Raw genomic sequence first — 17,384 nt, forward strand, 5'->3', positions numbered from 1 at the left:
TGAAACCCCGTCTCTACTAAAAATAGAAAAAATTAGCCGGGCGCAGTGGCAGGCGCCTGTAGTCCCAGCTACTTGGGAGGCCGAGGCAGGAGAATGGTGTGAACCCGGGAGGCGGAGCTTGCAGTGAGTCGAGATTGCGCCACTGCACTCCAGCCTGGGCGACAGAGCGAGACTCCGTCTCAAAAAAAAAAAAAAAGATAAATACATTATGTCAATTGAAATTATTCACCCTGCATCACCCAAAGTTACCTTGTACACCTACACCCACCTGAGGGTCCTATAGTGCACTTTGAGAGCTGTAGACAGTAAGCCTGGAGCTCCGTTGCACACTCCATCCCTTCACCATCTGTGGGCTAACAGGCTGCGTTAGTTTCCTAGGACTGTTTTACAGGACCACAGACTGGGCACCCTCAACAACAGAATGTTACTGTCTCGCAGTCCTAGAGGCCATAAGTCCAAGATCAAGGTGTCAGCAGGGTGGGTCCCTCTGAGGCTGTGCAGGAAGGCTCTGTTCCAGGCCTGTCTCCTGATGCGTGGGTGGCCGTCTTCTCCCTGTGACTCTTCATTAAGGGTGATTCTGGTGAGGGCTCAGGAGACTTGGACAGAATGTTGGTAGATAAATATGTCAGTGGAAACCAGAGGGTAAACAGGATTCCATCCATGCCCAGGGCTTTCTGGGGACAGAGCTGTCTGAGCAGCAGCCATTCCCAACCGAGTTCTATTCCTGGAAAGCCAGGCAACAGCCAGGGCTGGGCCCTCTAAGATTTGTTTAGTGACCTGATTATGTGGGAGGCCTGGAGCGGGTGGTTGGGGGCGGGGTGGCAGCGCCCCACCTCATTACATCACTCACTTCCCAGGCCCTGCCCTCAACCCCTCCTGACCAGGCCCTGGCATGGTTCTCAGTCACCCTGTCCCAGTGGGTGCTTCAGACCACTCACTGACCAAGTGAGGGACTGACTGGAGGTTACAGAGTGCTGTGTTTATGTGACCTGAGAATATGTGTGCACAGACTGTGCCCGCAGTGTCCTTGCACAGTTGAGCATGTACATGTGCTGCCCGTGTGTAGGCAGCCTGTCCACACATGCCTAGGAGTGTGACTCCGTGTCCTGGTAGATGGGTAAGGAGAGAGGGAGTTGTGCCCAGGGTCCCCTGATTACTTCTGTGGGTGCATGTTTGTGCGTCTTGTTAGGGGTGCTTGGGGGTATGCAAGATTCTGCCCTGGGTGCCCTTGATCACGTGTGTGTGTGTGTGCATTAGGAGGTGTACTGTGTTACAGCATCCTCAACCAATTCTGTATGTGTGCTTATGTTTGTGTGTGTGTCCTACAGGTGTGAGCGAGTGGACGCTTCCACTACGTGCCTGCACACTTGTGTGAGCACTTGCATTGTCCTTGCACACCTGCGTGTGTCCCGTGAGAGTGAACGGAGCCCAGCATGTGCTGGCACCTGGAGGAACGTGTGAGTGTGCGTTCTACGGGTCCCTGTCCTGCTGGCTCCCCGCTTGTCCTGAGGGTGTGCGCGCGTGGGGTCCCAGACAGGCGTGCCCTCCAGTGTGACTGCGAGTGAGTGTGGCCCACCCAGCTCTCTCTGCCCTGTGCTGCCCGCGCAGCCCGCACACTCATCCTGCGTGGTTGCTGCTGGGTGACGCCAGCAGCTCACCCTGCTTGGTTACAGCGGGTGGTTGCTGGGCCGGCCCCCTGCCTGCCAGCTGCCCAGGCGGTGCAGCGCTGCCTGTATGACCTCCCTCCGCGGCGCGGGGAAAAGGCGACCATCTGCCTCCAGGAGCATGTGGCCATCGACATGTACCCTGGACCCAAATCTCTGGCTACTTCCAGCGGGACCTGCCCCATGACGCCCCCGCGTGCCTGGCCACCTCCGAAATCACCCGCGACGATGGCGAGGATGGGGACCATCTCTTCGGAGCCTAAGGATCCAGCACTGCGCAGCCGCCCTCCAAGCCGCCAGAGGACGAGCTGGACGCCGAAGGCTACGAGTGGACGACTGCAGTAGGTTTCCAACTCGCCGACTTCGCGCCTCTCCACTGGCTCCTGCTTTGCTGTCCCTGGCTTCGGGGTGCCCTCGGTCCCTCCCCGTCGCGTCCTCGTGTCCTCCCTTGGCATAATCCCCACCGCGGGGCCACAGACCCCTAAAGGCTCTGTGCTCTCTCCGCGCCCTGCCCAACGGCCCCGACCCCTCCCCCGAACGGACAGGAGAGGTGGAAGTTTGGCGGCACCCGCTGCGGGTGTCCCATTGCAGGCGCTGGGCTCCCTACCCGCCAGCCCTTTGGGAGCTCAGGCGCTGGCAGCCGCTTTTGTTCCCGGGAAAGGCGGAGTTGCGTCCCGGGGGGAGACGCATTGCAGCCGGGAGCGTGGTCGCTCCCCGCTGGCCGGCCGCTCCGGGAGGGCCCCGCAGCAGAGGGTCGGGGCTGGGGCGGGCTGGGGAGGGGGCCCAGGGCTGGGGCCGGTTCGGCCTCCCGGGTGGCGCGCGGGCCTAGGAAATAGGAGGACCATCGGGCTGCTAGTCCTTTGGAAAAACCTTGGCGGTTACTCCTCTGGTGGCCATGGACCCCGCGCGGCGTTCTCCAGGACCGCGGACCTTTGCCACTGGTTGCGCCCGCTGCCCCGGGGCAGAAAGGACGCCCCTCCTCCCGGACCGAGCCCCAAGCCCCATGGAGCAGGCAGGCGTCGGAGTCCCTGGGCCAAGGCAAGGTCAGCAGGCGCTCTGGCACCTTTTCCCGCCCCCGAGGGTGCCTGTCAGGCGCGGCAGGGACTGGCTGGCAAACCGAGGCCGGAAGAGGTCGCAGTCCACCGAGGAATCAATTTGTGGGGTGGGGCTGGGATGGGAGACCTCTCCCCAGTCCCACCAGCCCAGCCCAGCTGTGGCCTCAGCCGTATCACTCAGAAAACCAGCCTCAAGCCCCAGCCTTGCCAGGGATGTGGATCTTGCCTGGTGAGAGTCCTGCTCAGGATTCTCCAGGGCCCCTCCCCCGCGCAGCAGGGGTGTCTGCGCCTGGCCTGGGCACTCACCAGGGCCTGCAGGCTGCCGGGCTGGAGTTTCCCTAGCATCAAATGTGCCACCGGAACCTGAAGGTGGGGATTGGATTACCAGTGCCCCGCGGAGCGCAGACCTCCCCATCTCTCCAGGATCCGGGGTCTGCTTAGGGGTCCACTTAGAGGTGTATCCCTCAGGCATTGGAAGTGGGGATGGGAGGCCCTGAGCCATGGTGGCTCCCCCAGTCCCCAGTTCTTTCTCTGTGTAAATCCAGCTTTGCAGGGAAGGGGATGTGGTGCATTTCCCAGAAGAACTGGGGTCCTGGGGTGTGGGGAGCTGGGGTTGGGGTGTGGGGAGGGGCCCAGGGTGGGTGAGCTGAGCAGGACTGTCACAGGCCTCTGGAGGGCCTGGGGGAAGCTGGAGGTCCCCGGGATGCACCCTAGCTTGTCCACTCTTCTAAGGGCCAGTCTCAGTTTGCTCATCTGTAAATAGGGTTGATTGTCCCTGCCCCATGTGGCTGTTGTGAGGATTCAGTGAGCGCAGCCAGTCCTGGGAGACTCTTGGGTTTTTTAATTGTGTTAAAATACACAAATATAAATTTCCCATTTCAACCATTTTTTACTCCTTCACTCCCCACCTACCCACTCATTTTTAGCGTCCATTTCAGTCGTGCTCAGTACCTTCTACCTTCACACTGTGTGCAACCCATCTCCAGAACCCTCTTCACCCTGCAAAATTGAAACTGGACCCATTAAACAACAGCTCCCCATTCCTCCTCCCCTGTCCCTGGCAACCGCCATTCTGCTTCCTTCTCTGTAGATGTGACTATTCTAGGAACCTCGTATAAGTGCAATCACCAGTATCTGTCCTTTTGTGTCTACCTTCTTTCATTCAGCAGAATGTCTTCAGGCTTTATCCATATTACAGCGCGTGTCAGAACTTCCTTTTTCAGGCTGAATGACACTTGAGAGTCAAAATCTCCTCTCCCAAACACCGCCCCAGCAACAGCGTCTGAGAGGCCCAGGGAGGGGCAGGGCTGGGGTTTTGGGGAGAGGCTGTCCTCTCAAAGCCAGATCCCACATCTCTCCCCTCAGTGCCAGCGCCAGCCAGGGCCTCCTCTCATGGCTTACTCCACCTGTCCCTCCCGTCGGAACTGCCCCTAAACCATGGGGTCAGTTTCTGTCTCTTGCCAACTCGCCAGCTGGGGAGGGTCTACCCAGGAGCCCCCCAACAGCTCCCTGACCTGGAATCAGCCTCCTGCCCTCCCCCTTCTGTGGACAGAGGTCACACTCCGTGGGAGGGCAGCCCCACAGAGGGCTGACTGGAGGCACTGGTGGGAGCCCCGGCTCAGGGCCAGGGAAGCCACTTGTTTGGGCCCAGAAGCTGGCGGCAGCACAGTGACACAGCCTCAGGAAGTGCCCACTGGTCCTTTTGCTTCTGGCCAAATGTGTGGCTGTTCAGGGTGCTCAGGGACCTGCCGGGTGAAGGAGTGGAGAGGCGGCACAGAGGGCCCATCACAGTCCAGGGATCTGAAAGACAGAGCAGGCATCGCTCCTGTCCCAGTGTGGCAGCACCCCCAGCCTAGCCCCCAGGGGCCTCTTGGGGTGCAGAGGTGGGACAACCAGAGCGACTAGACAGACATGCCAAAACTTCTGGTGGTCCAGAGATATGCAAGTGAAATGTGTCAGGACCCAGTGAAAACATTCTGAGCTGCAACAAACAAATGTATACGAATTGTAAGACTAAGACACGGTGGTCAGGCACCCCCTGCACAGGGTGGGCCACCAGATTCCCAAAGCTCTGCACTCCAGGCACGTGGTGGGAAAGGCAAGAGGCCAGGGTGAGGGAGTTGGGTTTGGAAGAGCAGCCATGTCACCGTGGGCGCACATGGGGCCACTGAGCCAGGCCCTGTCCACGATGTAGTCCCACAGTGCAGGGCACAGCTCAAGATATGTCCTCCTGACCTTAGCCACTTCTCTGGCATCTTGCAGGGGCCTGGCATGCAGGGAAGGGGAGGAAACGCTCTGCCTGCCAGACCCTGTGTCCACATCGTCTCCCTCTTTCTCACTTCAGCCCTGGGAAGATGGGACTACTACATGCTTACCATTTTTTGTCTTTTAAATTTTGGGAAACGGTTTCAGTCTGTTGTCCAGACTGGAGTGCAGTGGCATGATCATGGCTCACTGTAGCCTCTGCCTCCCAGGTTCAAACAATGCTGCCTCAGCCTCCCTAGTAGCTGGGACCATAGGTATGTGCCACGACAGCCCAGCTAACTTTTAAATTTTTTGTAGAGATGGTGTCTCACTATGTTGCCCAGGCTGGTCTTGAACTCCTGGGCTCCTGGGCTGGGATTACAGGTGTGAGCCACTGCGCCCGGTTCAGGCGCAGATGATGATAAAGCTGAGGCTTAGGGTGAAAAGTACTCATCCACTTCATAGCTAGTGAATACAGGGGCTGAGCCCAGAAAGCAAGCCAGCCGACCCCCAAACTTCTGCCCTTTGCCAGTGGCAGAGTAGTAGGTGGTTGGAAGCCCCCCGATGCCCCGGAGCTCTGCCAAACCAAGATGGGGTCGGCCTGGGAGGAAGACAGCCTCCCCTTGGAGATGAGCCTGGTGTGAGCTGCCATGCTGCCTCCCCGACCTGGCTGGGTGGAAGCCTTGCGGTGCATCTTTGGATAATGTTCTGGGGTTACCGGCTGCGCCCCACAGATGCCACAGCTGCCTGCCTACAGCCCTGTGCTCCAGCTCAGAAGAAAAAAAAATGCAATTTTCAGAAACAAGAGCCTGCTGAGGTGAGCGAGAGCTGACAAGAGCCCATCTGTGTGTCCCTGGCTGTACACGCTTGGCTGGGTTTTCTAAAGGAAGCGAAGGCAGAGTGAGTGAGGGGTGCCGTCTTGTGGACGAACCCTCTGTGGCCGGTCAGCTTATGTGACCTCTGTGAACTGACAGGGAGTTGTGACAAATATGGCCAGCAATGGTGCCTGGTCTCAGACAGTGTCCTGGGGTTCCGTGCATTTAGGGCCAGTGAGGGACATGGCCTCTCAGGAGGCCCTGCTGGGAAGATGGGGGAGGGGAGTCAGGACCAGGGAAGGGCCTGACCAAAGCGGGGTGGGGAGGGAGTCTCAGAGGAATGCCAGTCACCGGGCTTTCAGGATGATGAGGAGACAAAGTCTGTCCTGACAGGGGCCCCGTGACACCTGCCCTGGGCCAGGATGTTTGGGGGAGGGGAGATTGCACGGGCATTGGGCCGCCCTCACTCCTTCTGTCTGGAGGTGTGGGGCCAGGGGCTTCTGTGAAAGAGGCCATAAATGGACCCAGCCAGGAGATCCAGGAGACAAAGGCATCTGCTGGCCCAGGCACCTGCAGGCCCTAGCAGCTCTGTCTCCTTGATTTCCTGTTCACACCCTTTGCTGTTCTTTACCCAGGACCTGAAGCCCATGGACCACAATGGGCTGTCAGACCCCTGTGTCAAGCTGCACCTACGGCCAGGAGCCAGGAAGGTGAGGGAGTTTCACCCTGGCTTGCCCACCAGCTGTGACCACTCATGGCGATGGGGCCTGGACTGGGCTGGGGGCACCCAGGGAGGCCCACAGATGCCACTCCTCCTCAGAGCCCAAGCAAGCTGATGAGACCTCAGCCATTCACCTCCATGCAGAACAGCCGGTCTGTCCCACACCGGGGATGCCTTCCAGCATAACCTACCTGCTGATCTGGGGAAAGCCCTGGAGAATTTCCAGGCTGGTTTTTTATAAGAAGCATTCTCAGCTGGAGGTTACTATGATGTGCCAACAAAGAACTGTGGTCAGATCACATTGGAAAACATTAGTAAACCAGTTTCTTTACTGCAGGACTTACCAGAGCCTTTAATGTGCTGATGGCCTGTTGCCTGACTCTCAGTAAGGGGGATGAAGTAGGCAGCATCTGCCCAATGTATTTGACCACAGAATCCTCATTCCCACGAGAGGTGGGCCAAGAGGCCAACCACAAATGCACTTAAGGCACCAGCACAACACATACATCTAGGAGAGGAGAGAAAAAAAAATGCTATTAAATAAAAGCATCAAGGTGATCTTGAGCCATGAAAAATCAGAACTTCTTAGACTTACTTCCTTCTGTGCATCCTGCACTTCAGTGTTGTTTTATTTTTAATTTAATAGGGCAGAGTCTGAGTTGACTTGGGGACCTAAATGTGTATGCCTGGGGCCCACCGCAGTCCAGGAGGCCCACCCCAGAGGGGAACATTGCGCCTTCTCTGGGGAAGGCAGGGCTGTAGGAAACACGGCAGTGCCCCACCACCTACTCCTGGGGAAGAAATGGCTCCTCACACCAGGCCTCGATGTCCTTACGCTGCAAGTGGAGCTCAGGGATGTGAGAGCCAAGAGCGAGTGTAACCAGAGAAGTATGCCCAACGTGGGGGCTCAATGACCCCTAACTCGTGGGACTGGAGCTGGCAGGGCCTGTTATAGGAAGTCCCCGGGACTCTCCCCAGTGTTTTATAAAGAGCAGTCTCCTTACAGGCAAGCTCCTGAAAGCAGTGCGAGAGAGGGATTCCTGTGTCCTTTCCACGGTGGGGAACCTGACGCTGCCACAGAGCTGGAATTGGAACCCCGGGTTGTCTGACCTCCAAGCCTGGGCCGGGGTGGCGGGCATCAGACTGAGTCAGACACGGAGCTCAGAGTCACTGGCACAGAAGGAGTTGTGGCAATGTTCCAGCTCAGAGAGGTCACTGCAGGAGCATGCCCAAGGACAGGATGGGTTCCAGGCAGAGGGGACAGTCTGCAGAGACAGGGCATGCCCTCGGAAGGAGACTTCAGTTCCACACCAGGCGTCCTGCAGTACCCACCCCAGGGCATCGGGGCTGGAGCTGGGATCCTCCTTGGATGAGCCTCCTATGGCTGCTGCAGCAAATGACCACAAACTTAGAGGCTTAGAGCAGCATACTTACTATCTCACAGCTCTGCAGGTTAGAAGTCCAACAGCGGTCTCCCTGGGCTCATGTCAAGGTGTTGGCAGGGCTGCATTCCTTCTGGAGCCTGGGGATTCCACCCATTTCCTGGCTCTTTCCAGCTTCTAGAGGTCGCCTGCCCTCCTTGGCTGGTGGCCCCTTCCTCCATCTTCACAGCTGTCCCGGTTGCATCTCCCTGACCTTCTTCCTTGGTGACATCTTGCTCTCTCTTCTCTGTTCTTTCTTCTGCTTTTAAGAAGCATGTGACCACATTGGGCCACTCAGTCTAGGATAATCTCCCTATTTTAAAGTCAGCTAATTAACAACCCTAACTCCATCTGCAGGCTCAGTTCCCTTTGGCATATCAATAACATATTCACAGCTTTGGAGATGAGGACATGGCTATCTCTGGGGGCCATTGTTCTGTCTACCACACCTTTTGATGCTAATACGATCATTTTTTCCTTTCTCCAGGCAAATAAGCTCAGAACAAAACTTTCCGTAACACTGTGAACCCCGTGTGGAACAAAACCCTCATTTCCTATGGGATCACAGATGAAGACATGACCCACAAGACCCTGCAGTGGGTGAGGGCCCTCGGCTGCCTGCCCCCTCCCCAACCCCCACCCACAGAAACTGATGCTGGTGCAGGCTCAGGTTCAGACCTCAGACCCTAGTCTCCCACTTTGCTCCCTCTCTCCTCCTGAGGGACCTGGAGGACAGAGTGTGCCCCTCCTCCTTCCTGGCATAAGCATCAGGTCAGTTGCAGTGAAGAAAAGGGTCCCTTGTGCTTGGAAAAAAGAGCAAGCATTCCTCCTGGTTCTCACTCCGCCCTTCCCCTTCCCCTCCACTTCCTGGTTCGCCCTTCCCCTTCCCCTCCACTTCCTGGTTCACGCTGAGTACTCGGGGCCTCCAGGTGGTTGCTCATGGCATCGTGGCCCTACCACCACCACAGATGTCCCTTTCAGGAAGACTTGGGGGCAGTCCAGGGCCTTGTCTCTGGGGAGGCCTGTGGGGCTGGCTCCACACTATGACCACAACTTTGTAGATTCCCCACGATGTATATTGGATTGTGCACACGTGCACACACACACATTTGGAGCAGGTGTAAGCGCACACTTAAGAGTGTATACCCATACACACATGTACACATACCATGAAAAAAATCTGTAATGAAACATATCAAAATGAAAAATATCAAAATCTCCAGGTGGTAAGAGAATAGGTAATTTTTTCTTACATATGTGTCTTGTGTTTTCCAAATGTTTCACAATGAAGATTGATTACTTTTATGATATGGAAAAACAAATGTTATTTAGAAACCTAATCTATAATGGCTGTAATATTAAAATAATTTAGTCTGGGCATAGTGCCTCACACCTGTCATCCCAGCAATTTGGGAGGCTAAAGCAGGAGGATGACTTGAGGCCAGGAGTTTGAGACAAGCCTGGGCAACATAGCGAGTCCTCCATCTCTACAAAAAAAAAAAAAAAAAAAAAGATTAAAAATTAAAATAAATAAAATAATTTAAACACTTTGATAAAAGAGAGTGAAAACAAATTTGGGGAGTAGATTACATGAAGGCTGGGAATCCACTGGGCTGAGTGGCCTTTTCCTTAACATCCCAAAATGGAACAACCAAACACGACTTCAGGAACTCTTCCAGCACCTGCCAGCATGTGTGGCCTGTACTTCTCTGGAGAGGAAACCCACTGGCCCAGTTTGGAAAAGAATCTAGTATGAGACTATATCTGATTTATCTGTTTATTGAGACAGGGTCTCACTCTGTCACCCACGCTCGGTGCAGTAGCACAATCTCAGCTCACTGTAGCCTTGACTTCTTGGACTCAAGCCATCCTCCCATCTCAGCCTTCCAAGTAGCTGGGACTACGGGTGTGTGCCACCATGCCCAGCTAATTTTTTAATTTTTCTTTTGTAGAGATGGGATCTTGCTGTGTTTATCAGGCTGGTCTTGAACTCCTGGATTCAAGTGATCCTCCCACCTTGGCCTCCCAAAGTGCTGGGATTACAGGTGTGAACCACCACACCTGGCCTTGTATCAGATTCAGTACTGATTATCTTTTGAACTATCGTAAGTTTAGTATGTCATCATTTTAGAATTCACTGGTTCTCAAAAGAATGAAGGCTACAACAGCCTGAGTCTCTTTTTTTTACAAATTCCCCAGATGATTCTGAAACACACCAGCTTGAGGCCCTGTGCTGTTGCATGTTTGAAAGCAGTGGTTCTCAAACTTGGCTGCAACTAGAATCACTCGTGCAGCCTTTAAAACTCTCAGTGGCGAGACCATACTCCAGACCACAAAACTCAGGGGTGGGGTGAAGGGGGCTGTTCATCAGTAGTGTAAATGTCCCCAAGTGGCTTTAATGAGCAGCCAGGTTTGAGAACCAGTATTCCGAAGGGAGCAACCTCATATCCAGGTGTTGTGCTCCCTGAGCCTGGGATGTAACTCTGGCAAAACCTTGCGTCTGAATAACTTTGTGTTCTCTGTCTCCATCTGGTGGTCATCCCCCTACATTGCTGTTATTTACCTGTGCAACTTGGGATCTTGTACTTTTAAGATCAGTTTGCCAAAAGAATCAAAAAGAACCAAAAAGACTTGAAATTTCCAGAAATAAAAATGGCTACAAAATATGCCATTATAAAGATCCGAATGATCTAAGAGTTATAAATGCATTTTAATAATGCATCTGAATCTTTTGTAGTACTTGGCAACTTGAAAAGAGTCAATAAATGCTACTTATTCCCGTTATAATTAAACGGAAGTTAGACCCCATCTTTCGGGCACCAGTGATTCATTTTGAATGAATGGCTTTAATTCAACCAAAAAACATATTTAATCTTATTATTACCTGGCATACTGTTGGCAGTGGTGAACAGACACATCTGCATGGTGAGAAAGAGATTGTGTGTGTGTGTGTGTGTGAGAGAGAGAGAGAGAGAGAGAGAGAGACAGAGAGAGAGACAGAGAGCGAGAGAGACTATTATTTTAATAAAAAGACTGTTTGGGAGTATACCGCTCTATGAGTGTTGTAACCCCACCCCAATCAGGATTCCGAACGGTGAGAGAGAGTATTATTTTAATAAAAAGGCTGTTTGGGGGTATACTGTTTTGTGAGTGTTGTAGCCGCACCCCAATCAGGATTCCGAACAGTTTGATCATCCCCACAAAACTGCTTCATGCTTCCCTGTCGTGGCATGCTTGCCTCACCCCAATCCCTGGCCACCAACCGATTTGTTTTTTGTCCCTGTAGCTTTGCCTTTTCCATAATGTCGTGTATCCATAAATATGTAACCTTTTGAGAGTGGCTTCTTTAACTTACCAACATTTCCTTCCTTCTGCTTGTTTTAGATTCATTTTGCCCTTTTTTTCTTTAGTTTATTAAAGCTGAGGTTTAGATCGTTGATTTGAGCCTTCCTCCTTTTCTAAAATAAGCATCGAATGCTATACATTTCCATCTAAGCTCTTCTTTAGCTGCATCTACACATTTGGATGTATTGTGTTTTCGTTTTTGTTCAGTTTAAAGTATTTTCTAATATTCTCATTTCCTTTGAGACTATCTCCTTTGACCCATGGATTACTTAGACGTATATTATTTAATCTCCAAGTATTTAGAGATTTTTGTCAGTTATCTATCTCTGGTTTAATTCTATTATGGTCAGAGACCTTGTTTTGTATTATTTCAGTTCTTTTAAATTTGTTAAGATTTGTTTTACGGGCTTGGAGCGGTGGCTCATGCTTGTAATCCCAGCACTTTTGGGAGGCCAAGGCAGGTGGATCATTTGAGGTCAGGAGTTCGAGACCAGCCTGGGCAACATGGCAAAATCCCATCTCTACCAAAAATACAAAAATTACCCAGGTGTGGTGGCACAAGCATGTGGTCCCAGCTACTTGGGAGGCTGAGGTGGGAGGACCATTTGCGCCCGAGAAGTTGGGCTGCAGTGAGCTGAGATTGCATTAATGTACTCTAGCCTGAGCAGCAGAGCAAGACCCTATCTAAAAAGGAAAAAAAAAAAAAAAAATTGTTTTACGATCCAGAATGTGATCTATTTGTTCTAGGGATTACTGAGAAAGGCAGGTTGGGGTCTCCAGCTATCATTGCTGATCTGCCATTTCTGTTTTCGGTTCTGTCAGGTTCCCCTCATGGATTTTGAAGCTCTGTTGTTAGGTACATAGATGCTTAGGCTTGTTAATGTTTCCTTTGAAAATTGACCCTGTTATCATTGTGTAATGTCCCTCTCTATCCTTGGCAAATTTCCTTGCTCTGAAGTCTGTTTTGTCTGATGGTGTATAACTACTCCAGATTTCTTTTGATTAGTATTTGTATATCTTTCTTTTTTGTCCTTTCATTTTTAATCTATACTATTTACTTAAAATGAGCTTCTTAGACACAGAGTTGAGTGTTGGGTTTTTTGTTCGTTAGTTTTTTACGTTCAACAATCTGTCTTTTTATTAGCATATTTCAACTTTTTAAATTTAATATAATCGTTGGTATGTTTGGATTTATGTTTACTATTTTATTGTTTGTTTTCTATTTGTTTTCTATTTTTCCCTGTGTTTTTCATTCCTGTTTTGACTTTTCCTGCCTTCCTTTGGACTATTTGAATTTTTTTGAATTCTATTTTAATTCACTGATTTTTTAAATCATATCTTTTTGTGTAAGTTAAAAATGTAGTTGCTTTAGGGATTACAAAACACATAGGTTTTTATAGTCTATTTAGGATTATATATTTAGTGCTTCACGTGAAATGTAGAAACCAGCTTGACCAACATGGAGAAGTCCTGTGTCTACTAAAAATACAAAATTAGCTGGGCGTGGTGGCGCGCGCCTGTAATCCCAGCTACTCGGGAGGCTGAGGTGGGAAGATCCCTTGAGTACCAGGAGTGTCTTCAGGAAATTGAGGTTCTCTCTGTTTTCTGCATGTCAAATAATTATGGACAGTATCTTGAACATTTGAATTTTGTGTTATGAGACTCTGGGCCATGTTGGAAGCCTATGTTTTTGCTTTAGCAGACAATCATCCTGGTTAGGTTCAGTTCACAAGTTCTTACCTGCCTCCTGTGGGTTGTGGCTCAATGTCAATAAAGCTTCAGAGCCTTTTTCCGCGCTGTTCAGATCCGCCCGGTGTGTGCGCCACCCAGTGACTGGTAGGAGACTGGGCAGTGGTTTGTCCCACGGTTCAGTTCTCAAAGCCTTTGGTCAGATCCACACATGTAAAGCCGGGGCGTGAACCCAGAAGTTCATATACAACTTGAGGGTATTACCTTCCTGCCTTCCCTCCTTTCTGGAATCTCAACACTTTCCAGTCTCAGGGGTCCCTCTTTTGGGTCCTCTGGCTAGAAAGTCAGGGTTTTAACTGTACTGCTCTGTGCTAGCTTCTGTGACTGTCTGCCTCACGGCCAAGCATAGAAGGATGTGTAGAGAAAAAAAAGCCATGGGCATGGCTCCCTTGCTGTTGGGACCATTCTTCCCCTGGCAGAGACACGAGTTTCCTTCCCTTGAAGCTCTAGGCACCTGCCTGGCTGCCACTGCCGCAGTGAGATTGCCTGGGGGCTGGTGTGGGGAGAAAAGAGACAGCAAACACAGGATTTTGCTATATTGCCCGGGTTGGTCTAGAATTCCTAGGGTTCAAGTGATCCTCCCGCCTTGGCCTACTGGGATTACAGATACGAGCCACAGCACCCTACCTGAGAAGAGGCGCTTTCCTTGAGTTCTGGAAGGGGGTAGGAATTAATGTGTGTGTGTTTTTTTTTTTACTGGTCACAGAAAAGGTTCAAAGAGTAAGATAAGCAATGTCTCTTAATGCTGTAGTCTAGTGGACAAGGGCCCTAGCCATCTGTGCCTGGATGACTCTTCCTCCCAAGTTTTAAGTGTCAAAAGATAATTTAGAATCTGGTATTCTGCATTAGAAATCTGCATCAGTGGGGCTGTCTGCTGATTTTCACCAGCTTCAGGTGTCTTTATTGTCTGTGGCTTCCTTTCCCCACAGCAGCTCTATGGAGGCACGTGCCCAGACATCTGAGGAGCATCTGTCCTCGGGTGTGCGTCCACTCACAGCGCTGCAGAGAAGACAATCAGCGTACTGTCGGGACACAGCAGGTACCACTGCCCTCTGAAATTTCTAGAGGTGCTATGCCTTGGTTCTTTTTCTGCACATGAACATGAACATCCACATCAGGATCTGGAAACCTTTACAGAAGCTAAAGTTTTAAAAAGAAAATGAATGGGATTTTATTCAAGATAAGGAAAGGACAAAAGTGAATCATCAAATGAAACCATGAGGCCACTTCGCAAATATTTTATCACAAAACTCACCTGAGAAAACTCAAAAGAACCACAGTAATAAGCTACATATGCCATATTTTTCCTTTTTTGAAAAGCCAAGAAGCTACTACTAAGAATGTATTCAAGAGAAGGAAGTTCCAAGATTTGTCACAGGGTCAAGTGGGCTCAGCTTAGTTTCCCGGGCCCTCTATAATACTTTATGTTCAGAATCGTCTCCAAAGAAAAGCAGTTTAAAGGACCATTCATTATGGGTGTCTTTGCTGTGCTTGCAGTCTTAAGTCTGTGGACACTGGTACTCTATCAATGGAAAATCGAGCCTTTAGTGAACTTGAATACCCTGTTCCCCAGTCACTGCCCAGAGAGCAGTTTTGAGCTGCCAACATGTCAGAGGCAGGAAAAGTGCAGCTAAAAGGCAAAGGAGAAAAACAGAAGACACATGCCTTTACACGTGTATGTTAAGCTAAATAACCGTGATTAAATATCACCAAAACCCATTTTTTGTATCTTCTTAATTGTCCCACATCACATTAAGTATGGGCTTTAATTGGTTCTTATATATCCCTAAATTTCTAATTGAAATCAATTCCAATAAATTGTCGGTGCTCAATAGAGAAATGCAAAATTTAACTATACATATTCAGTAGAAATTACTTTCATAACTTTTGGGGCATTATCAAAATATAATTGGAAACCCCTCTTTGTAACCAACTAGATTAATCAAATGATCTTTTCTTAAAGGCACAAATTAAAAGATGGCAAAACTATAAATTTCGTTGTGGGATCACATTCTCCTAAAGGGCATCAGGAAACTGAGGTAGAAGTCGATGTTGTGGCCTAGGTTAGAGGGCCCTGCTTGCTGGGAGTTAACTCTGGTTATTGGATTGTGGGGAGGTGCGGCAGGGAAGGCGGTCGGGGGAGCACGGGCACTCCAGCAGCTCAGAGCAGCAGCTCCTCATCCACTGTGAGGACTGTCAGTCTCCTTGCACCCCGTGCAGCTGCGCCAGTACCAACCAGCTGCACTGCAGCTCTGCTTGCAGCCTGCCAGAAATACAACTTGGTAACAACAGGAGATTGTGGACACATAATTCTTCATTAGTTTATTACAAAACTACAGATACAATATATAAAATTCTAATTCCTAAATCCTTCTACTTTTTTTTTTCTGAGACTAAATGCCCTCAAAGCCCCTGTCTGCTTAGCCCATATTATAACCTGACTCCTCGGCTCCTGGATGCACAGGTCAGACGTTCCAACAACCCTGAACATGGCCAGTGCCATGGAGCCACTCCAAAGGTGGTTGAGCCCTCTGTGAAAATTTAAATTGCTGCTAAGTCATTCTAAATAAATAGTGAATGGATTGTTTCTGCCCCTAAGATGAAATCCCACAGATGTTACGCTCAAGTTCAGGTCTTCCTATTGTCACCTTCGACACCCAGAAAGTATGGTGGGATCCTCACTGATCCGTTAACCCTGGGAGTGCCCCTTGTGATCCAGATGACTCAAAACAAATGGCCAGGATCTCTTCTAAAAAGCCCATGATGGTCCTTCTGGCTGTGTCTCCAGCTGGTGCCTGGATGCTGCCCATGTGCTTAAGGGCCATTCTGACCATCTGGTCTGTTTCCTGTGGACTGTGAGGTGCTCCAGTGTCATCTCCCTCTGCTCCAGATTTTAAAAACTGTAGGATATAGGACTGGACCATATTCCCATTCAGTTCAAGGATTTCTTTGATACAAGGGAGGTCCGAGGCACTGGCCAAGCTCAAGAGGTGAATCAGTGCCTGGCAGATTTGGGTCCGTAGGCTGGCACAGTACTTGAATTCCAAAAAGTCTATGGTGTCTTCGCTCTTCTGTAAGGCGGTGACCAATGCATTCCAGATCCGAGCATACTGTTCAACAGACCCATACTGCTCTCTCTTCCCCGGGACGGAAAGGGCAGCGGCAGATCTGATGCGCACTTTGAAGTTCTTGCATGATGTCACGACCGATGTCAGGGCACTGTAGGCCTGGGAGGTCCACGGGGCTGTCCCTAGAAAGAATCCACAGTCACTAAAACAAATGCAGGCTTAGAACTAGGTGGGGTGAGAAGGAGAGGGGCGGAAGGCAGCATAAACACTAGTGCCCAAAACACTCATTTTATGTGTTCACTTCATTCTCACGATCATCCTGTAAGACAACGGTGGTGACTGACTGTAGGATCCTAGGTAAGTGGCCAGGTGCCAATCCCCAAACCTCCCTCTTTCCCTACCTCAGCCTGTGACATGCTTAGAGCCTCTGCTACCCGATATAGGGCCTTTGGTGACTCAGAAAAAGGCTTCTTCTCTGGGAGGATTCTGTCCCATGGGGTATGGCTTCGTGGGCAGAGCATGGACTGAATTGCAACCCCACCTGTCCTCTCAGTTGGGCACTTCCGAGCTGTGTGCAAAGCACACTCTGCATGTGGCAGTCCTGTTCATGCTGGCAAAAAGAATTATTTCCTCACTTGCAACAGCATCCAGACACTGTTCTGGCCATACCAAGTCATGCATTTTAATGCAAAGAAAAAGAAAATGTCCAGTTTCAAGAATAAGATGCCCAGATTTCTATTCTTTCTCCGTACCTGTAGGCCCTAGGAAATCAGCCTGCTTTCCTCCTTACCAGAGCTACTGCTACCCACTCCATTTTGGGGTGTCCTTACTCCTCAAGATGGGCGACAGAGTAGAATGCAGCTTCTCTTAACTCACCCAGCCCCTCCCGGCTTCTCTGTTGCCTCTGAAGACAGGCAAGCAGGCCCTTTCCATTTGGTGGATGCCACTGCCATTGACAATGGGCCACTGCTAGACCTACAAGACACTCACAATCTGACCCGTCAGAGTTCTTTATCAGTTTCTGGCTCCCTTTTCTTATGTGGCTCTTGATAGCTCTGCTACTGGATGTTTTCTAGTTCTCAAACTTCCTGCCTCTTTGGAGATTCCCTTTCCCTCCAAGTCATGCAGGTCACCTTCTCTCTCTAGTAGGCTGAGGGCAAGGGCCATACAGGAAGGCAGGTAGGAGCCAACCACCACTGAGGTGCCCTCGTTTCAAGGACTCCTTGGCTCTCCAGAAGGCAGACATCCACCTCAATGAGCTCCAACCCCAAAGGTCACCCTTAGGTGACTTCTCAGTGGAAG

General features: G+C 50.7%; 1 protein-coding gene across 2 annotated transcripts in view; it reads right to left on the minus strand.

The window, feature by feature from the left end:
- Positions 1–15,310: 15,310 nt before the first annotated feature.
- The window catches only part of HEATR6 (HEAT repeat containing 6), a 36,518-nt gene continuing 34,444 nt past the window's right edge, over positions 15,311–17,384 (minus strand). For both annotated transcript variants that reach the window (XM_008011114.3, XM_008011115.3), the window contains one exon: positions 15,311–16,264. In XM_008011114.3, coding sequence (XP_008009305.2) covers positions 15,693–16,264 — 572 coding nt within the window. In that variant the 3' untranslated portion in view covers positions 15,311–15,692. The remainder of the gene's footprint in view (positions 16,265–17,384) is intronic.

Source organism: Chlorocebus sabaeus, chromosome 16, assembly GCF_047675955.1.
Source record: "Chlorocebus sabaeus isolate Y175 chromosome 16, mChlSab1.0.hap1, whole genome shotgun sequence".
Classification (NCBI taxonomy): Eukaryota; Metazoa; Chordata; class Mammalia; order Primates; family Cercopithecidae; genus Chlorocebus; species Chlorocebus sabaeus.